The sequence below is a fragment of the Pyricularia pennisetigena genome, chromosome 3 (genome assembly GCF_004337985.1).
Source record: "Pyricularia pennisetigena strain Br36 chromosome 3, whole genome shotgun sequence".
NCBI classification, from domain to species: domain Eukaryota; kingdom Fungi; phylum Ascomycota; class Sordariomycetes; order Magnaporthales; family Pyriculariaceae; genus Pyricularia; species Pyricularia pennisetigena.
In genome coordinates, this window is record NC_043742.1 from 4,542,747 (window position 1) to 4,564,142 (window position 21,396).

Consider the following 21,396-nt stretch of genomic DNA (forward strand, 5'->3'; position numbering starts at 1 on the left):
GCCTCTACTAGCAACTACGGAATAAATGCACATTCAAGGGCAGGACTACGCGGATATGATACCAAAATCGGCTCAAGTATGATTTCTCACTTCGCATGTAGTCTCTCTCTTACAGCCGATGAATGGCACTCCTGAACATGACAGCTGGCTACTTACAATAGCAGCTGCGGAACCATCTCCTGCGTTTTGATGACTCTGGGGTTATCCGGATGGTCTTGCCAGGTAATACTGCCCGCCCGGTGGAATGGGAATAGAATGCGTGTCAAGCGCCCGATAACCAGCCGCGCTGATATGGGACCGTAGTAGTTGCTGTCCCGGGAATCACGGGATCCAGCATCTCCCTCCACCCAGATGTGGCCAACGGGTACTCTGACCCAGATGTCGGAGTCACGATTCCTGACAATATCACCTCCCAAGCCCACTATCCTCTTGACGGTTCTTGACTCCGGCTTCAGAGGGTTCCTAGGAGAAACACATCGTTAATTCCGCTGGAGGAAATTACAAGACCAGCTGAGGGCGGGCCATGGAGAAACGCACCAGAAAACAACAATCATGCCCCGTTGAAGGTCATCCTGCGCGTTCCATTTCCAGTTCATACACCAGTCTTGAAGTCGAGTCTCATTTCTCTCCTTGTTGAAGAAAGGGTACATGGAGGGGCCGGCGATTTTGTAAGGCTCCGCAACGTTGGATGTAAAAACAATTGCGACGGGCAGCCATGTGAGATACCGTAACAATGAGATTGAGAAGTTTTGCGCAAAAATGAAGCCAGGACGGGATGCCCAGGCCCTCGCCCTCGCGCGCGCCCACGCAAATCCCGGGGCCATGGGCGTTAATATCAAATGATTGTTGGGGGTCGTAGAGTCATTAAAACTGTTCAAATGAAAATGGAATAAGTACAGTTTGTTGGGAGTAGTAAGTAATGAGCCAAGGTTCACGCAAATGCTGTAATAAGTAAGGACTTTAGCTTGTTGCCAGTAACCAACTCACTCAATTAAAAGCGGGCTTTCTCATTCTCCAGCAAGGGCCAACGTACCCGTGGGAATCCAAAACATTCAGAATTACAATGTCGCCTAATATTTATATCAAGGCTGCAATGTTTATTTTATTCCTTTTTTTTTTTTTTTTTTTTCGTCCTCAGCAACGGCAATGGCGATGTCAAGATTTATCTCGTCCTCAACAACTCTTCGTTGAAATCCAATGCCTTGGCCTCAATATTTACCGCAGGCCCCCAAACACCGCGTTCGCTTCGGGGAGATTTCAGTCTAGGAAAGTTTATGACCAATTCGGCATGCGTTGTTGGGTTTTTTTGCTCATAATGTTCATTGCCCCTTAAAAACACATCAACGCTTTTTGAAAACCCCCGATATGCATCAAGTAAGCAGTCTACAAAAATAGAAAGAATAAAAAAGAAGTCTACCATTCCACTGCGTTCCTCATATGCCCTGAAGAGCTGCACTAGTGGCCCTCCTGCTCGGCACCCAAAAGCTGCAGTAATTCGGGACCAGCCATGCGACCAGGCGCCCCGTACATCAGATTACCGTTGGTTGCGTTCCAGAGGGTCACTTTGGACCGGACCTGACCTGACCTGACCTGACCCTCATGCCAGTTGCTGTATTTTACATCGTCTCAGGCATGTTGTCGTCACTGTCGCTGACGCTCTCATCACCACTGACCTCAGCGTTCTCGCGCTCGCGCTTCTCCATGAGTGCTTGGAGCTCGGCGTCGTCGGATTCGGTGACGGCCTTGGGCTCCATCTTGACGATCAACTTGCCTCCAGCTGACTCGATGCTGTTTCTAATATCGACGATCGCCTCTTCCAATCGCGCAATTCCCAATGTCTTGTCCAAGCATGTGCTGGTAAGAACGTAGAGTGGAGGAGAGACAAGCTTGACCTTGACCTGGTTGTCCTGGGTGTTGCGCGCCTCGGCCGTCCTCAAAGCTGTCTTGATAGCGTCGATTCCGTCGTAGGCGAAGCAGGTGACCTCAACATCGGCTCGCACCTTGGTCGGTTGCGGCGTCAATCGCTTGCTGATATATGACTTGAGCTCCTCCGCGACCGCCTCACTCGGGAAAGTGGTGTCCTCCCAAACCTCAGGGTTCCTGATAGGTTTGGCTGTCAGTATGTGAGCCAACAAAAAGTCTGTGTGTCCAACTTGGCGGCCAGGGTGCCTTACGTTATTGAGAGCTTGAAGGCATCAATGGCATGGCCATATTTGCGGTTCAGCGGCCAGGCAATCGCCTCGTACAGGCTCTCGATAGGTACGAGAGTCTTCTCGGCAACGTGCCGCATGATGGAGTGTACCATCTTGCTTTTGTTGTACCTCTCCTCACATTTAACGATATCCTCCTGCGATACTCTGCGCTTCGACAGATCGATATAGCCCTTCTCTTTGTCGACACGCAGCACCACGACAACCTCATTACGACCGACTCGGATCAATTTCTGGATACTTCGGATACGACGTCTCGAAAGCTCGGAAAGCAGAATCATGCCGTCGATCCCATCGTACTCGAGAAGCTTGACGTAAGCGCCCATGTCGGCAATCTAATTTTCCACATCATAAAGGTCAGTCCCGCGCTGTAAGTCACGAGTCGGTCTTGACAGGGCCTCGCGGGTGGGAAAACGAACCTGTTTGACTACAATCGTGGCGTTGGTTAGTATCGCAGCATATCCGCAAAAAAGGGGAAGCTGCGCCTGCACTCACCATTGACCATGACAAAGCTGTCAATCTCCGGATACTTCTCCTCATAGAAGCGGCAGTTTGTTAACGACATCTTGGCGGTATTGTATGTTGTACTGCCTTGGTGTAATGATTTAAATGTCACAAATGAATGTATGTGCAGCCACCGCCGCAAGAGCCTGAATCCTCAAGACGTATTTTTGCGCCGCCGAAATTTTGCCGATAGCCTGATGTAATTCCGGATGGCTGGGTCTGGTCAGTAAAGATGTCGTTGTCGTATGGGACGTAGTCGGCGCGCTTTTTTCTTCGTTGACTCACGGAGGAGAATTTTTGAGCGGCCCGAGAATAAGTTGTGATCTCGACCTCTATGGTGGGGTTAACCTTGGTGACAAGTGTGTGCGTCTTGTGTGCTTGCGACAAGGGTGGTCCGAGTGGTGGCGGCGTTCAAGAGCTCCTAACCCATGGGCAGCACCGACGGGGCCGCTTGCAAGCGCGGGGTTAGGTACTAACTAGTAGCTGCTTAATTGCATTTCAACCATGAATGAAGAAGAAAAAAAAAGAGGAGACAAAGGCTGGAGCTTGGCTACGAGGGTAAGCCCCCCCTACCTTACCCTATCTAGCCTGCTATTTTTTCTTCTCATTTTTTCCACTGATCTTTTCCAGCGCCTTCCACAAACGCAAAGTTCTCACTTTCCTCACCAAGAGCAAAAAAAGGCTACCGCACTAGCCGAAATTCCCAGATTTATCCAGATGCAGGCTCAATACTGTATTCATGGCTAACAGCACACCTCGATTCTGCCACCGATACGCATCTTTGGCGCATGGTGGCAGGATCCCAAGCTTTGGTTGAACTGAGCTAGACTCAAGAGAGCGATATTTTTCTACCTAGACTAACTTCCAAGCTCCAAAAGGTCAATGAACCGCCATGTTTGCCCCGTGACTTCGGCTGCCGGCTCAAATTCTATATCCTTCACAACGCCCGCCAAATCCGCATATCCGGCCACACACCCACATTCACTCGCCGTCACTGCCAAGGCTACCACGATAATATTGTGACGCACGGTCGCCATTGATATGGATAGCTCAACAGCAGCGCTGGCTACGGCTTCAGCTAAGCTGGACGCCGTAGCCCAGCAGGGCTCCGGCTCATGGATTGGCTTCTTCGCCAACATTATCCTTGGTATCATATCGCTGCTGTACTCTATCCTGTACTCGGTGTTGAAGCTCACCACCTTCTCGATCCCCTCTCTGTTGTACACTCTGTTCTCCACGAGCTTAACTGTCACCATGAACGCAACAACACTGTGAGTGTGCAATTTGGATCACAGCTGCACGTTGTGGTTATCGAAAAAAATAGACTAACAAATTGACTTTTCAGCATGCTCATCATTGCTCTTGTTTTCTCTCTGGTCAGCTGGTTTGTAAGGTACCGTTACCTCAACATGTATTCACGTCTTCCGCCTGAGCCGCAGAGAAAAGAACCAGATGTGGATCTTTTCCCCGACACACACCCAGGGGGATCGAAACCCGGCCTTTCGAACTATCTAGACGAGTTCTTGAGTGCAATCAAGATCTTTGGGTACTTGGAGCGTCCTGTCTTTCATGAGCTCACGAGGAGCATGCAAACACGGAAGCTGATCGCAGGAGAAACCTTCAATCTCGAGGAAGAGAAGGGCTTTTGCATGGTGGTTGATGGGCTTGTCGAGATCTTTGTCAAGTCGGCTCGAACGGGACAACATCCCGTGGGTGAGAGTTGCTCCATTGATTCTGATGGCAGTGATGAACAGGAGGAATATCAGGCCGGCAATCAACGCTACCAACTATTGACCGAAGTCCACAACGGCGCACCCATGTCGTCGCTGTTTTCCATCATGTCTTTGTTCACTGAAGACATTAAGCTCAGACATGGCGGAGATGAAGGAGGAGAACCAACATCGGCCACCGAGGCTTACACAAGTTCCCGTTATGGTTTGGGCAATGGCTTCTCTGAGCAGCGCGAGTCTACGGTTTCGGTGCCTACAACACCGCAGCTTGAGAGATCCAATTCACACGGCCCAAACCTACACGATGGTATCGCAAACCCCTCGATCGGAGGACGAGTCCCTGCAAGCATACCACCCATGTCCCTGGACCCACCGCTTCAAAGTCGTCCCAAGCGCCCGACTACTTCACGGCACGCAACAACGTCGGTGCACCCTGATATCATTGCACGGGCAACAGTGGATACGACAATTGCCATCATTCCTGCCAGTGCGTTCAGGCGTCTGATCCAGATATATCCAAAGTACACAGCCCATATTGTGCACGTGATACTGTCTCGCTTTCAGCGAGTCACTCTGGCAACAGCATACAACTACCTTGGCCTCACCAGTGAAGTTTTACACATTGAAAAGAGCATGATAGACAATGCAACTTGTCAGCTTCCTAACTTTTTGCGAGGCGACGCCCTGACACGGCTAAAGGAAAAATTCAACCATGAGCGCGAGCGCATCGGTGAGAAGGATTGCACCAAAGGTATAGCATTACACAACTCTTCAACTGGGCGCCGACGTAAGTCCACTGCTTCACTTCGAAAAGAGGCGGCTCTGCATGCAATCACACATGGTCAAAGGCCAAGCTCGGTGACGGCGTCCCCACCAATGGCGCCGCGAGAGAGTACAAGTAAACATACTTCGAACTCAGGCGACCTCTTGATGAATATTCAGCTTTCACGAAACGGTGGACGCCGCTCGACAAGCAACATGGAGCCCCTTACCAGACAGCCGACGCTTTCAGGTTCACTGGAAACTGAAGTAATCTCTCCATTGTCACAACGCACATCGAACCCATTCGAGACACGGCGTCATGCTCATATTTCGCTCAACAAGCGTGAAACGCGTGATGAAGATGGGATATTCCGAGAGTCCATCTTGGAGTGCATGTTCAAGGCTATTGGATTAACGGCAAATGGCACTGGGGCTCGCGAACCCGATTCGGCTGATGCATCGCCGCGACTGACCTCTTACGATCAGATTCGCCGGGGTGGCTACTCATCCCACAACGCATTCGGGTTCATCGACCCATACGGGGGATCTGTCGACGGTGATGCAGATTCGATCACGTCCGGTGGAACAGGCCCAGGTCTACCTGTCAATCCCCATGCTCTAGCTCATGACATGAAAGATGAGGTCGAGATCGTGTTTTTTCCCAGCGGCTCAGTTTTGGTGGAGCAGGGCGAGCGCAACCCTGGTCTCTACTATGTTGTTGACGGCTTCCTTGATGTCTGCATGTCAGCCGCGGACGAATCATCAGGGAATATATTGAAGTCCTCCAAGAACGACTCATCGTTCGATATGGGATCATCAAAGCACACTGGACCAGGGAACCACGGACTCTCGTCTGGCAGAAGCCACTTCATGGATGCCAACTTGGGGCGGACCAGCGGCCGTAAGCGGACGAGCAACGTCCGTCGCAATGTCGCCCTGATCAAGCCTGGCGGCTTGGCAGGGTATGTTGGCAGCATCTCCTCGCATCGTTCATTCATTGATGTTGTTGCAAAGACGGATGTCTACGTGGGCTTTCTTCCCCGTCAGTCCCTGGAGAGGATTGTTGATCGGTACCCGATTGTCCTACTTACGATGGCAAAGCGTTTGACAAATCTGCTGCCCAAGTTGATTCTCCACATAGATTTTGCTCTTGAGTGGCTTCAGGTTAACGCTGGCGAAGTCATCTTCCACGGTGGTGAAGAGAGTGAAGCAATTTATATTGTTCTTAATGGCCGTCTCCGACTTGTCGAGGACCGCCAGGAAGGTGGCGTTGACGTACGCGGCGAATTTGGACAAGGCGAGAGCATCGGTGAGCTTGAGGTCTTGACCGAATCGGCCAGATCTGGAACTCTTCATGCAATCAGAAACACGGAGCTGGTCAAGTTCCCACGCACACTGTTCAACAGCCTCGCACAGGAGCATCCCAACATTACCATCAAGATCTCTAAGATAATAGCGTCAAGGATGAGAAAAGTCGTCGACGATCCCTCGACCTTTGTAGGCAAGGAAGGTGCACTAAAAGCCTCGCTTAACAAAAGCTCGTCGACCTTGAACCTTCGAACTGTCGCAATCCTACCTGTTACTTCTGGAGTTCCCGTCGTCGAGTTTGGAAACCGGTTGATGGGTGCTCTCACTCAAGTAGGCACGCCCAATGGTGCTACCTCGTTGAGCCAGTCCGCCATTCTCAACCATCTAGGTCGGCACGCCTTCAACAAGATGGGGAAGCTCAAGCTATCTCAGTACCTAGCCGACCTGGAAGAGAAGTATGGACTGGTGATGTATGTTGCAGGTAAGTCATTTAAACATTGCGTGAATTTCATGCCCAAAAATTTCAAAACCACCCTCAAGTGCATATGATGAGACATTCAAAACCTCGAAGGCTGCCAGCCTGTGATGGCCAAAATAAACTCTAATTTTTTCCTGATTTGCACGTCAATCCTTCATGTTTATACCACGGACTCAGCAATGGACATATCTCTTTTCGCACTGGGGGAAAAAGCGCTAATGAGTCTTTTGAACATAGATACCAATGTCAACTCCCCGTGGACGCAGACTTGCATCACCCAGGCCGATTGTATTCTTCTTGTCGGTCTCGCCGAGGGCTCGCCCGAGATAGGAGAGTACGAGCGATTCATGCTAGGAATGAAGTCGACAGCTCGGAAAGTTTTGGTACTTCTTCATGCCGACCGATATGCCGAGCCTGGACTTACCAGGTCGTGGCTGCGGAACCGCATGTGGATCAACGGAGGCCACCACCACGTACAGATGGCTTTCCGCACACAATCTGTACCGATCAACCCCACGGCCAAGAGGACGGGCCCGAGCTTGAAAGAAAGAGTGCAGATTTTACAGGCCGAGATTCAGAAGTATACCTCCAGGAAGGTTCGGCATAGCCCTTTCTATTCGCCGGATGCGCCGTTCAAGGGAGACTTCCATCGATTGGCCAGACGCCTCTGTGGCAAGTCTGTTGGCCTTGTCCTCGGAGGGGGTGGTGCAAGGGGCTTAGCGCACATTGGAATCATTAGGGCCATGGAGGAAAGCGGAATCCCCATCGACATCGTTGGCGGCACATCTATCGGGTCGTTTGTGGGAGCGCTTTATGCAAGACATGCTGATGTGGTTCCTATCTTTGGCCTGTCCAAGAAGTTTGCTGGTCGAATGGCAAGCGTGTGGCGTTTCGCTCTCGACTTGACATATCCCTCGGCATCGTATACCACTGGCCATGAGTTCAACCGCGGCATCTTCAAGACCTTTGGTAAGGCTCAGATGGAGGACTTTTGGCTTGAGTTTTACTGCAATACGACAAACATTAGCAAGAGCAGGCAGGAGATTCACAACAGCGGCTATGCGTGGCGCTATGTTCGGGCGTCGATGTCCCTGGCCGGCTTGCTGCCTCCTCTATGCGACGAAGGCAGCATGCTGTTGGATGGAGGATACATTGACAATTTGACCGTTTCACACATGAAATCCCTTGGGGTCGACATCATTTTCGCTGTTGATGTTGGATCTCTAGACGACGACGTGCCACAAGCATATGGAGACACTCTTTCGGGCTTGTGGGCCTTCGTCAATCGCTGGAATCCTCTCTCGTCAACGCCCAACCCTCCGACCTTGGCTGAGATTCAGGCCCGGCTTGCCTACGTCTCAAGTGTGGACGCATTGGAGCGTGCCAAGATGACGCCTGGCTGTGTGTACATGCGGCCTCCGATAGACGAGTACGGCACTTTGGAGTTTGGCAGGTTTGATGAGATTGTACAAGTCGGTTACAAATACGGCCTAGAATTTTTGCAGAAACTCCGAGACGAGGGTGCGCTCCCAGTGGTCGAGGAGACAGAGGCCAAAAAGGCGCTGCGCCGTACCATGGCGCCCCGCAGGGCAAGCATTTGAGCATAGCGATTCCGCATTATATTTAGCAAATGATAACGACTTTTGTCTCATTAACGTTGACTTTAAGTAAACGCAACCTTGGACCCAAGAGCTCGCGCTTTACTTTCCGCGCCAATGAGGCTTGGCTGGGCGTCTGGCTTCCTAGGACGCTGACTATCTGTAGCCATATCTTGCTTGCCGCAAAGGGCCTCTCGTACGATGGATCTGCAGTCTTGTTGAAGCGAAAGCTTGTTTGTTGACTGGTAGTATGAATCTACAAGCATCTTGTTTGGAGTAGATTGCTTCTGATGACGTCAGTTTGGGGCCTGGTCAAGATTCTGATGCATCTTGAAGGAAACTCTAGGTCTAGCACCAATGCAGCCCTGCTGATGGGCAAGCTGGTGGATACTTAATTCTGATCAGCCTCAGTCGCAATCGGCCAGATGGTAAAGTTGTGACAACGTGGCGCCCGTAAACGGATCATGGCTACCTGCGTCTGGCTTGCCTCCCTGAGGCTAGATCGGATACCCAGCCTATTATGAAGTAAGAGATAAGTATAGCAGCCTGCTTTATGCAAGTCCTCCTGACGTCGACCAGAAGAAGCCCGCGTGTTATAGTCGAGCAATGAAAACCCCCCCTGTCGTTCGCTGTTACTCAATATCAAGCAATCAGAAAGGTTTGGGTCCTTTGATGGCCCATCCTTGCCCATCATTGTCCAAGACCATCAAACCACTAAAAATAACAAATAAATAAAAAAATACATATACTTTCTTGAAAAAAAAAAAGCCATAGCCGAAGAAAAGAGATGGGTAGGCTTCTCCCACTCGACCCATGGCCGTCCAGGGCCGATCCCGAGGCCCGCTCCACGCGCAAGGAGATTGAAAAGTCCAGCACGGGCTTCAGCTGGACGACGGCGGCGGTCCTTGGCCTCATCGGCGTCACGATGCTCATCAACGTCGAGAAGAGCGTCGAGAAGTGCGAGCAGCGGCACCAGCGCAGGGCGAATTGGGACAGGTACCGAGAAGACGGCGGCGGCGCAGGGGGTCGGGGCCGGGACCGGGACCGAGACCGGAGCCGGACTCGGGCCAGCACTGCGACGCCTGCCAGGACCCGGGCTCCGAGTCCAAGACGTCAAAGGAGCTTCAGTCGACTCAGGCCCAAGTCGGTCGTCGTTGAGGAATCGTCCGATTCTGGGCCGAAGCAGACGCAGCGCCGCGAGGGCCAAGATGGTTCACCTGCCAGGGGCAGGGGAAGGAGCAGAACCCCCAGGTGGTGACAAGAGCAGACAGAGTTGGTCGTGTCGACGATCAGAAAGCTGACTACGGTGGCCTGCAATTTGGTCGCTCAAGTTCCATATATTAATTTAGATTTATCGTGCATACCAATGGGCATAAAGCAGATAAATCATAGTTCAGATGCACTCGGTTCATGTGAAGATGCACCAAGACGGAGTAAGCCCATCAGAAGCAGCCCCTTTGCTGCTCCTCTTCTATGCGAACACATTCAATATTATAGCACCGATGTTGTAATCATCGAGAATCATGTATGTCTATTCATCCGCACACATGAGCACGGGTACTTCGTCCTATGTGTCTATTTGGTTTTATCGGGCATCCCAAGAAAACCTTGGTCCGGCCGTTCGCCGTAATCTCGTATAGTCCCCGCCCCGAAACCATTTCCCATTCGACCGAAGGAACAGGCAGGCTCCTGTCTAAACACTAAAAATAACGCTGCAGTATCAAATATGTCCCAAAAGTTCGTGGTAAGAGGATGATAAAATCGATTTCGTCCAAAGTCACTCGAGGTACCGGTTCCTCGGTATTCCAAAATGAATCGAAAACCCTCCTCAGTTTTTCACAGTACCCAAGGCCCAAGAAGAAAGACGGTAAAGCTAAACATACACCGCGAGGTGTGCCATGCGATCGGTCGCGGGACAGACGCAAATATTGGTATCAAATAGTGCCCAAGAACGCCTGAAAAAAAGAGAAATTGTGAAAGAAAAAGGAAAAGGAGAAAGAAAACAAGCTATGTCCTTTCGCATTGGTTAATCATATGCGAAAGGGGCGCCTTTAACCGCATACATGACAAATGTGTATGAAGAGACAGCAGGTAAAAAGGGGAGGAAAAGAAGAAAGCAGATCGTAATCGGTCGTCACAGTTGCGCTTTTGGTGCTGTGTTCCATGATTCGTGCGTTGATTATTCAATGTTGTTGACATCCACTGCACCTACAAGACTTGAATGGTGCCAGTGTTGAGATTAGGGGTGAGTTTCAGTTCGCCGTGGCGACCAAAGCTGTCTGTTGTTTGATGAACATGTTCGTCTGGTCGAGGCGTGCGAGGCTCTCCGAGGAACTCTTCGTCAACAGAGCTGGTGTCGTTCATGCAAGACGCTTTGGGTGTGGCTGGGTCGACCTGTGTGGGGAAGTACACCGAAGACGAGTTTCGTTGGTGAGACCTAGGAGGTGTGCTGAGGTGCAAAGTTGATTTTGGTGTTCTATTGACCTCCGTGTCGTCAAATGAAGATCGGGCTGGGCTTTGAGGGTAAGCTACGTTCACATCAATGTCGTTCTGGCTGGCATTTGATGATCGTGCGGGATTCCTAGCCGGCAAGCTAGGCACATGACGCTTGGGAATGGTGACCAAAGCCCCCTTGGCCGAGACTACCTGCGCGGCCTGTCTCGCCATTATCACGGCGCGAGTCGGCTGGGCAGTTGCGGCTACTTCATAGATGATGGGTTCTTCATCATCTGACTCGTCATCTTCGTCATCCGCGTCGCCGTCCCGGTCCTCCTCGTCCTCGGGCAGCATAATTGAGGCGGCGTACTCTACTGCACCGTTAGAGTTGTTGGATGTGGGTGGCTGCACAGCCTGGACTGTTGTCGGCGCAGACGGCTCAGCGAGCTGTCCGAAGCGGAAACTAAAGCTTTCCAGAGGGCTCATATCGATCTTGGTGTAGTCGATCTCTTCTGGCTCCTCGGCCACAGAGGGTGGCTTTGGCGAGGTATATTTCTTCAAATCGCTATGGCTAGGGCTGGGTGATGTCCTGGCAGACTCCCCCAGATCCGTCTGCGTGAAGGCGTCCGTCATTGATGTCGCCTGTGTCCTGCTCGACATGTAGCTTCCCCTGTTGCTGCGGCTGACAAATGTATCCATACTCTGGCGTTGGGAATTGCTGGAGATCGGGCTCGCGGGAGTGGGACAGTAGTCAAAGTTTGTGCTAGCTGGGCGATTGTTGGCCCCGGCCTCTCGGATTTCGAGTCCGGCCATTTCCAAGGCGATTATGCCGAAAGGATCCGGGTCGTCGACGTCAGGGAGACCAAAATTCGGCTTTATCGGGGATATTGGTGTGCCTGTTGGTGATTCGATTGTGGCATCGCCAGGCGCTGGCTGCTGGGACAAAGCCTGCATGATGCGTACGTCGTAGTCGGTACGGCCTTCGGCAGCCTTAATGGCCTCGAACAGAGGTGAGATCTCGGGGATCTCTTTCCTCACATTTCCTGCCAGGATGTCTGGGATCTGGACGCCGGCACCATAGAATTTCTCGTTCTCGTTGCCCCGCTCAGTCACCAGAGAGCCGTCGAGCTGCACCGCGCGGTGCTGGCCTCTAGCCTTCAAATAGGTTAACACACTATTGTCAAGTTCCTTCCATCTAGCGTCATTCTCCAACAAGCCCACTGGAACGACGGGGCCTACGGTAAGGCCCAGATCGGCTCCCAGCATAACCTTGGAGCGGGTAAACATCTCCAGGGCGGCGAAGCTGTTGATGACCAGAACGCAGTCGTAAATATCGACGCCAACGACGAAGCCCAAAGCTGCCGTGTGGAGAAGGATGCCCGAAGGAGGTGACCAGGTTCCGTCGGCCTTACGCGCAATCAAAATTCCGGATCCTCCGGAACCAGACATCCATAGACCCGATCGCATGCATGAGAAAATGGCCAGGCCAGCGGCTTTTTGTATGATTCTTGGCGGTACTTTCTTCATTATCTGGACTTGACTTGTGGAAATCGACGTTTCTGATAGTGGTAATGGCAACGGGTTGGCCAGTTCGGCGCCGGCGTCCGACTCGTATGAAAGAAATCCATCAGCTATGTGGCGGGGGAGGCGTTCTGGTTAGCTCCAAGGCCCTCGTACTATGCCTTTTGACTACGCTGCCGTTGAATTACGCCAGGGAAGTGCGGGCGACAGGCCATCAATGGGATCGACTTACTGCAGAAAGACTTCAATATAAGAGCGGCCTTCTCGCACTCCCTCTCGAGGCTACTCGGCCAGTAGTTCTCCTTTCCATACTTGGAGATGACAGCTTGTGTTGTTGCTGTCGCCGCGGCCGTTGGTGATGCAGTGGAGTGTGTAGAGGTGCTACCCGATATGCGAGATGGCGTGATTCTATCAGCCCAGCCAAAGACCCTCCCGAAGGCGCTTGAGTTACTGCTGTGGCTATTCTTGGGAGAGGGAGAATTGGCAGTACTGCTGCTGCTCCTGTTCCTGCCGTCAACCGACCTGGTGCGCTCCCAGGTCGGTAGCAACGAGGATACTCGTTGCATGATGGTATTCAGCAGTATGAGAGCACTGCGAGCTGCTGCTCTCAACCGTGTTTACGGCATGCGCAGAAGTGATGATCGGTGGTTCGTTCGTTCGTTCGTTCGTTCGTTCGTATATGAATTGTAATGGGTCAGGACGGTGGCGCAAAGGGCGTCGTCAGTCTGCAAGCCCTAAATCGTAGCCTTGGTGTTGGGCGTCTTTTAGGCTCTGTTTTGTTTCTTTATCTTTTTTTGGATTCCCTGCAAACGCCCTAATTTCGTTACCAAACAGCAAAGCGCTGTTTGTGACGAAACTACCTGCGCACCAATTAGGTACCTAAGTACCTTACTAGATTGGTAGAGGTAGGGTTCCCAAACTAGGAAACCAAGAGGAAAAAAATGACGAAAAGAAAAAGAAAACAAAAAAAAAAGAGTGACAAAATTAGGAATTACGGGAGTGACCAAACAGAAGATCTAACAAAAGATCAAGAATTTGGAAGCTCGCCGGCCACGACCAAGGTACGGTAGGTAGGTACTTTAGCTGACAATTTAGCAAAGCAAAGCAAAGCAATTCATTCAATTCCAGGATGGCCCTGGCGGAGTCCTGGTGACGTGGGTGATGACCGCACTGCCGAGTGAGCAGCACCAAACCATGCAAGTTTAATGGGAGCAGGTAAGAACGACCTGTAGTTTCGGTGGGGCTCAAGCAACTGAATCTGATTAGAGTGGTATTATGTGGGACCAGTGGGTGGGGTCGAGGCGCGTCGGTGGACTAGACTTTCACTTGCAGCCGACGATGATGGACCGGGCGGGCTTTTTTGCTCATGCACTGCAGCCAGTCAGTTGGGTGGGTTGGTTTTGGAGGCTTTGTGGACGGGGGGTCCCGCTGACCTACACCAGAGTTACTGCATGTAGTAATACAAGACAGCAGAGCCGGTCTCACGGCCTTGTCAGTCGAACGTAACGACCAAGTTTGTGCAGCAAAAGAGCGCTGACATAAATTGTGTGTTGCTTTGGGGGTTTGTCAAGTCACTCGGGAGCGTCAGTGCCAATGTGAGTGTGACACCAGATTGACGAGTGAGCTTGCTGCGGAGGTTGTTTTTGATTTTTTTGTTCTTTTGTCGTTCCGACCAAAGGAAGGTCCAGCCAGATTGACGTGCTATTTTTTTTTTCCTTTGCGTCTTGATGATGTTGTTATGATGCTGATGTGGACGACGATGGTTGGTTGGTCTTGGCAGCCAAGAAAAGGTACAAACGGCAAGGTACCAAAAAGGGGATGCAGTACGTCGTGCGTCTGGCTGACTGCCTTTCCAGGTCGTTATGGGCAAATCAATTATTATAAGCGCGGCCGAATGTGCTTGCGCCTGCAGTCTGCAGGACAGTATGCAACCAATGGAAGCGATCAACAAAATCGACCAGCGCGGGCCGGACGGGCTAGTGACAATTCCTTGGAAGTCGGGCTGGGATAAATGTAGGCGGACAAATCGGGCGTTTTGTTGCGTTGACGTTCGGGCTGAGGCGTCGTGGTCGATTCACGGTTGGCTGTTCGGATATGTGCTAGTTGTGTAAGTAGTTGGGCGGCCAGTGATCATTGGTATTCGTTAGGTTGTCCTCGTTTGTAAGTGGAGGCTCAGTTTTGTTTTGTTTTCCGCTTCCTGGCTCTGATCGTTCCTTGACACCGGCGTCGCTAGTGCAGAGCGAGTCAAAGAGAAAAAGAAAAAAAAGAGAGAAAAAAAAAAGCTATACCGTGCAAGTGTTGGTCGAGTCTTTTGCCCAACAAGGGATCTAGTTCTGGGGAAAGGGAGAGAGAACAAAGGAGGGAGGCGAGATTGGGATTTCTGCCAGCAAACGGCTCTCTGTTAATATTACGAGTCACAAGGCGCACAATGTACAGGGAAAAATTGGCCGACAAGAAGCAAAGCCGTAATTCAGGCAAGGCGTCAGGGGATAAAAGCAAATAGACTCCAGGCCGAGCTTTAATCGGCCAATAGTTGCGCAATCATATATCCTGTATGAGATGATTCGAACAGCTCCAAAAGCAAAGCATTCGTCTGGAATGATGCTGTTACTCGCCAGCTGTGCCATTCCAGTCTCAAAGTCGCCTCGCCTCACAGCCTGGTGTCTGGGCTGGGAGGCAGGTTCAGTTGATTTCTTCCTCTCTTTTTGTTCTCTGATACTTTCTTCTGCATGTCGCTATCCCACATGCCCACCTCCTCTTTCTCCTGAGCCACATCCTCCTCTTGTTTGCCTCTCCATCTCATCTATAGCAGGGGGTGTTAATCAAACATATGTTGAGGCGGAGTTCTTGCAGGCCGCGTACGAGCTCCCTATCTGAATCCCATCCCATCCTCATTCATCTCTTCTTCTCTAGCTTGCTAGCTGGCCATGGTTCTCAGCTTGACCGACCCGGATGACCCTGCGAGGCGACGTTTGAAAGGTAAAGACCGATCACTGGTGTTTCTCCCAGTCCCGTCGCCATGTCTTCTTGTCACGAACAAGGTAAAATTACCTAAAGATTCGGCCAGAAAGTTCACCACCTGTGATTGGCTGCCATGATGATCAATTTTCGCCCGGATGCGCACGTACGGGTTCCTGCTTTTTTTTTTGTGACAAATCTTGAAGCGATGGCGTTTTTTTTTTCTTCTATTTTTTTTTATTCCCTTTGTTCTGATTCGAGTATGGTAGTGTTAGACTGCTCAGACATTGAAAGTCCCTCCTACTTGTTTGCCCCCACCCTCGGTAGTGTGTTGGTTTCTTTTGCTTCCCAGCCAAAGTGAGATTTGAGTGGGGGCTCAGAAACAGCTTCGTGCACAAGTCCACAATACCCTGCCTCTACTGCTAATGTTTGCCTTGTGGAGCTGGCGGGAGTCAGCCCCAGGCTTGCTTCCATGCGTGGTTATATTATTGGCGAGCGGAAACATTATTTACTTTGACTGGGCACCTCGGATTTCTGCACAGGAACATGATTATCTGCACGCAATTAATGATCGATGTTCTCAAGTTTAAATCTGCTGCAGATCATATTACTATAAGGAGTAGCATTACTATCCTATCCACCTTCCCTGAGTAATTCACAGGAAACACATCCATCCACCAGTGCCAGATATTGAATGGAGAACTGGGTACTGTTTGTTGTCCGAGTGGCTTGGGTGGATGAGTGCAAATAGTTTCGCCCATCAACATTTTCCTTGCCAGGGGCAGATCGGGGATTCGCGAAGGGCATTCCTCGGTCCCACACAAACACCACCACACCATTACCCAATTGATGTTCGGAACACACCCTCCCTGGCTCAACCCATCCCGTCGGAGCGGACAAGTTCCCGGCAACCGAGAGAAAACAAGGCGGGAGATGTAAGGAGAGACCCCTGAGGGTCGGGAAGGATGCTTTTTTTTCTCTCTCTCTAATTGTAGTGAGATGAAAACAAGAACCAGCGAGGCGCAGAAGAGGAAACATTTTGCAGTTGTCGTCATTGAGGAATTAGTAATCGACCCCTGCGCAATACGAAGTTAATGGTCGATTCAGCAATACAAAAGGGGGCTAAAGGGAAACGGCAGAGGCGAAAAAGAAAACGGAATAGTAAAAAGACAGAAAAAAGCAAGGTAGCAAACGAAAACTCTGTAAGATTTCCCGTGTCATTATCGTCTACGTACTTAGGCAGCACTGCACTCCGTAGACCGTGTTTTAGCTAACCATCCATACCGAAACCCTCCCGATCCCAAAGAAAACACTACAAACGCGTATCATAGTGAAAACCGCGAAATCAATCACCATCTCAGCCAATTGCTGTGTACCTGATTATCCGCTCGTGTCATCCCTCAAACTTGACAAACGCTTCAAATCTCCAGACCGGAGCCGCGTTTAATCAAAACATTACTACTACTCATAGTAGTAGGTACCATAGTAACAACTGCCAGGGTCTGAGCCCCACTGAGAAACACTTTGACTTTTACTTTTCTGGGTCGCAGCTTGGCTGGTGCCCCCGAAGAAAAAAATCTTTCTCGACTCGAGCCAACAAAGGCTGTGTCCCCGTCCATCAAGCCATCCACCTCTCCATGCCTTCCATGCCCCCCTAAAAGCAGGGCGGACCCACGGTTGTATCCGGACTTTATCCAACGAGCATGGTATCGAATTAAAAGCATGCCGCCCGTCGGGACCCAATCATCTCCGTCGGTTCGCAGAATGAGAGTAAGAGCGGAGAAGTAAAGGGTCAAGGATGGAAAATTAGAGGCCCAGGCTTCCCACGAGTGCATTCATTCAGTTGAGTCATTAACCAGGTAGTTGGGAGGGGCCAAGACCAGCCCAGCTTCTATTGTTTGTACAGTTACTACAGCAGCACTTTGTTGTTACTTGTCGTGTCTTGCGGTTTAATTCGCACGTGGGTTTCTGCACGGGGAAGGCGGAAGCAGATTCCACTCGGACTATTAACGAAGAAAAAAAAAATATTCTCCTGTCCCCGTTATCACGTCCCTTGACGCTGTATGAATATAATTATACAAAAAAAAAAAAAAAAAAAAAAAAAAAACCACCAGCAAATCATCATTACCCCTCTCTTCCCCGACTCATAATCATCCGACATTAAACAATCATTCGATGCAAAGATCCGACCGAACCCTGAGTTAGGTTCATCCGTCCCGCCTGTTCTGTACAACCTCCACGAAGCACCGTTCCGTGAGTCGAGCTGGCACCAGTCGCTGAGCCAGCCCCGACTCGACGCCCCCAACTGTTGCGCTCCTTTTGAACCTGCCGCGTGTGATGACCTCTTTGATCGTTGTGGCGTTGTTACAAAGTCTGTGTGTCTTGCCACCCCTTCAATGGCTTGTTTTCCCATCGACTATCGGCATAATTCTTTTTTCGCCTCTGCCTTTGCGGGTTTTATGCCTCTGTTTCTCCTTTAGAAGCGCTTTTTGAGACCACCGATGGCGCCTACACCAGCTTTGACCTGATCGGCTTGCTGCGCCCCGGCCAGCTGAGAGTCGACAAAATCCTGCCCCGCCTTCATGCCCTGTGCTTGTAGTCTTTTCTTCTCTGCCATTGCCTTGGCCTTGAACAAGTATGTGCTGCGGAGAAGGGTAAAGAAGGGTGAGCGAGGCCCCCCCGCAATGGGTCAGTATGTTGTGCTTCTTCTTGCGAAGTTCTTGTATGCCAGGAATACGTAAGAGTAATCCCCAACGGGTGACCAGACAACTTACCCAACCTGCTCGATATAAGGGTCCAGATAACCTTGCTGGTAGGCGTAGTAGAGGGTCGCCATGGCGATGATAAAGAGCAAGCAAATGACTAGTGCCTCGATCATTTTTGCTGAACTTTTTAGTGGCTTTTTTTTTTTCTTTTTTTTTTTCTTTTTCTTGTGAAGGTAATACAATTATAGCAATTATAGGAAAGTTAGGCACCGAGGTAATCGTCTGGCTGGGCTTTTGATGTTTTGAATCTGTATTGATTTTGCCGATCGACTGACTGTTGCTTGCTTTTCACCATACTTATTATATACCCTTTTTCAATATACATTTGGGTAACTTTATACGTCACATTGCAGTCAAAATCCCTGATATTCTTCAGTATACCCTCAAACGTCAATAGCCCTTACGTTGTGTGTGAATGAAGTAACGAAAGCGATCTGCAACACCACGGTGACGTCGGAGTCCTCAATCCACCTATGCCAAAACCCTTCAGCTCCGCATTAAGAATTGCCACCACCCGGCTTCAAAGGGTTCATATCAGGTTTCTCGTTACCAAGGAAATCAACCAGTGGCACACAGAGAAACACCATTCGTTGCATAATAACCGAACACAGTTACCATTTCCCTACATTTTCTATCCAAAACTCCAAATTGTTTGTTTATCTTGTGTCATCCTACTCCAGCAAAGCCACCTCCAGTTTTCTTGGCATCCCGCAGGTTTTTTCCACTCCCTCGCGTGCTCAAAAGATGCAGCCCTGCGATGGAGACGAAATGCAGGAAAATGGAGTCAAAGATATACTCCCCGTCGTCATGGAGCTGATCGGGAATGCACAACTGTGATGTAACGCGCCCGCTCCCAAAAAAAGGCATATACCGGTACTGCCAGTTTGGTTGACATACATTTTTTTTTCTTCTTTTTTTGCTCAAACAAGTTCCGGTCATCAATCATTCGTATATTCATGCGCCAAAGCGAGCCCAAGCAAAACAAAAAAGACATTCTACTCTTGAAAGAAAACATAAAGCGAAAAGAAAAGAGATCAAAACGGCAGAGAAACCAAACACCGGGGCATCGTTGCCCACCAAATAATGCTTTATGTACTGCGTGAGCAGCTTTGCGAGGTATTCTCTAGGCAATGCGTAAAAAGAAATATCACGGTAGGAGACTGACTGCCCCTGCCGGAGGAGGTCTCATCCAATGTTGTCTATCGTGTTGTAGTAAAATCATATCGTAAGTCGTGAACAAGCCAGCCGAGCAGCTAAACTGAAGCCCATGGCAAGTCGGAAATGTTTTTTTTTTTTTTTTTTTTTTTGTTGTCATAGCCTTGGCACGGCTATGTTGTATGGCGCGTGTGCTCTGTCCCCCCACACGCAAGGCTGTAGTGACAGACAAGACAGCGCATGGGGACAGAGTCCAAGTCCAGCGCAGCAGGGACCATGCATGTGCATTAGGCGCTCTGCGGGCTGGGCGAGCGTGCTGGGGTTCCCGGGTACTCTCCACCACGCAAGAGATACCTCTCGAACTCCAGGCCGTCGTCTGCATTATTGTACAGAGTTCGGCCACGCTCCTCGTCAGAGCCATCTTCACCGTCGTCCCTAAGGATAGGGTTGAAAATGTACTTCTCGTGCGAGTTGGGGTCGAGCATGCCGCATTCAAAGTGTCCACTAAGATGCACTCTTTCGAGGTGTGGGAGTCGGTTCTGAAGGGAGGTAAAAAGCGATCGGAAAGTGCCCCGACCAAGTTGAATGCCACCCACCACCGGTCCACCGGGTTTGACAACCCAGTCACCACCGAGGCGCAGGCGCTTGAGGGTAGGTCCATGCCGCTCCAGGAACCTGCGAAGATCGCTCTCATCGCAAGACAGTCCCTCCAGCTTGAGGTCGGTCAGTTTTTTGAAAGCGAAGCTACTGCCAACCAACTCTTGAAACCAGATGGCAAACTTGTGGTGGGGGCTGGCGAAGTTGTGAAATCCCAGGCTGAGTTGCTCCAGATTGGTCGCAAATTGCAAAAAGTGTCCGAAGCCGTTGATGGCGCGAAACTTGGCAGAAGGCAACATCACCTCGGAAGGATCGACTATGACATCGAGGCGGGTGAGATTGGCAAGAACTGCGGGGGAGTTTCTGAACCAATGTTGACGGTGTTGAGGAACCTTGAAGAGCTCCATAGGTAGTCTGTCGATCTCGAGAGACGATATATGAGCCCGGGAGGCGGCAGATATCACTGCATTGAGGTTCGAGCAAGCCTGTTTGCGGTCCAGCTTGCGGTTGACGGGAAGTCCCAAAGTGCGGCTCAGGAGTTCAGCATCTGGTGTGGTTTTATTGAAAGTGACTTTTACATTATCGAGGTTGGGCAGCCTCGAGAAGGCCTCGCTCAGAAGATCCGCTTGCATGTCGAAAGGGGGTACATTCTTTCGGAGATGCTCAATCTGCCGGTATCGTTCCCACGCACTCTGCAAGCTATTATCGAGTTCGCCGTGGCCTGCAGCTTGAAGGAAGGAAGCATGGCAGTCGCTAATTTCGAAAGGATGAGAAAAGTCAATCAAGACGTCTCGGATGGCCCCTCGGAGCCGGTCGTGGCCTGAAATGGCATGGAGGCGTCTGGCATCATCCCGCCACGAGAAAGAGCGGAAGACGGGGGGCACAAGGTATTCGTAGCCAAGCTCCGCTAGTTTGGCGGAGCACTCGCGAAGAGCCTTGACGGCATCTGGGTCGCAAAACTGGAAAATGAGCCTTACAAGCTCCACGGGGAGAGAGTCCATGCCGAATTGTATCGCATTGGTACAGAAGAAATTTGACGACCAAAGCAGACAGAACGCCAAATCGGTGGGAATCAGGCCGTTTAAGAGAAGCTCCTGGGCAGCAAAAAGGCGGACTTGAAGAAGTTTGGAGAAATTCGGTGTGATTGGCCAGGGCAAGGGGCTGACAGGAGGTTGGCGGAGTTTAGTCTGCTAACTGGCAAAAGGGTTCAAAGCAGCCGATCCACGTTTACCCCTGCGCACCCTCCAGTCCAGTAGAAAGCAGTCAGGGCAAATAGATGGAGATGGGAGGGCCACTAACTTCACGAACCGCCGCTACGGACCAGTCAGATCTGGTGTCTCAAGATGCCTATGAGACTTTTTTTTTTTTTTTTTT

At 50.7% G+C, this 21,396-nt stretch overlaps 7 protein-coding genes across 7 annotated transcripts; 2 read left to right on the forward strand and 5 right to left on the reverse strand.

Moving 5' to 3' along the window:
- Positions 1–152: 152 nt before the first annotated feature.
- PpBr36_02973 (uncharacterized protein) lies at positions 153–2,775 on the reverse strand (the record flags this gene model as incomplete). The annotated part of the gene is made up of 5 exons (XM_029890150.1): positions 2,706–2,775; positions 2,175–2,553; positions 1,621–2,100; positions 538–870; positions 153–462 (listed from the first exon to the last, which is right to left on the reverse strand). The coding sequence occupies exons 2-5, from the start codon at positions 2,534–2,536 to the stop codon at positions 153–155; spliced, it is 1,485 nt and encodes a 494-aa protein (XP_029754003.1). The 5' UTR covers positions 2,537–2,553; positions 2,706–2,775.
- Positions 2,776–3,755: 980 nt separating this feature from the next.
- On the forward strand, positions 3,756–8,593 carry PpBr36_02974 (uncharacterized protein; the record flags this gene model as incomplete). Its single annotated transcript, XM_029890151.1, has 3 exons — positions 3,756–3,985; positions 4,060–6,995; positions 7,230–8,593. 3 exons carry the CDS (start codon positions 3,756–3,758, stop codon positions 8,591–8,593), a joined length of 4,530 nt encoding a protein of 1,509 aa, XP_029753996.1.
- A 784-nt stretch (positions 8,594–9,377) lies between these two features.
- Positions 9,378–9,848, forward strand: PpBr36_02975 (uncharacterized protein; the record flags this gene model as incomplete). The annotated part of the gene is made up of 1 exon (XM_029890152.1): positions 9,378–9,848. The coding sequence occupies one exon, from the start codon at positions 9,378–9,380 to the stop codon at positions 9,846–9,848; it is 471 nt and encodes a 156-aa protein (XP_029753997.1).
- A 950-nt stretch (positions 9,849–10,798) lies between these two features.
- Positions 10,799–13,113, reverse strand: PpBr36_02976 (uncharacterized protein; the record flags this gene model as incomplete). Its single annotated transcript, XM_029890153.1, has 2 exons — positions 10,799–12,657; positions 12,780–13,113. 2 exons carry the CDS (start codon positions 13,111–13,113, stop codon positions 10,799–10,801), a joined length of 2,193 nt encoding a protein of 730 aa, XP_029753998.1.
- A 1,378-nt stretch (positions 13,114–14,491) lies between these two features.
- On the reverse strand, positions 14,492–15,568 carry PpBr36_02977 (uncharacterized protein; the record flags this gene model as incomplete). The annotated part of the gene is made up of 2 exons (XM_029890154.1): positions 14,492–14,646; positions 15,496–15,568. The coding sequence occupies 2 exons, from the start codon at positions 15,566–15,568 to the stop codon at positions 14,492–14,494; spliced, it is 228 nt and encodes a 75-aa protein (XP_029753999.1).
- A 2,413-nt stretch (positions 15,569–17,981) lies between these two features.
- PpBr36_02978 (uncharacterized protein) lies at positions 17,982–18,383 on the reverse strand (the record flags this gene model as incomplete). Its single annotated transcript, XM_029890155.1, has 2 exons — positions 17,982–18,147; positions 18,280–18,383. The coding sequence occupies 2 exons, from the start codon at positions 18,381–18,383 to the stop codon at positions 17,982–17,984; spliced, it is 270 nt and encodes an 89-aa protein (XP_029753994.1).
- Positions 18,384–19,712: 1,329 nt separating this feature from the next.
- On the reverse strand, positions 19,713–21,023 carry PpBr36_02979 (uncharacterized protein; the record flags this gene model as incomplete). Its single annotated transcript, XM_029890156.1, has 1 exon — positions 19,713–21,023. The coding sequence occupies one exon, from the start codon at positions 21,021–21,023 to the stop codon at positions 19,713–19,715; it is 1,311 nt and encodes a 436-aa protein (XP_029753995.1).
- Positions 21,024–21,396: the final 373 nt, after the last annotated feature.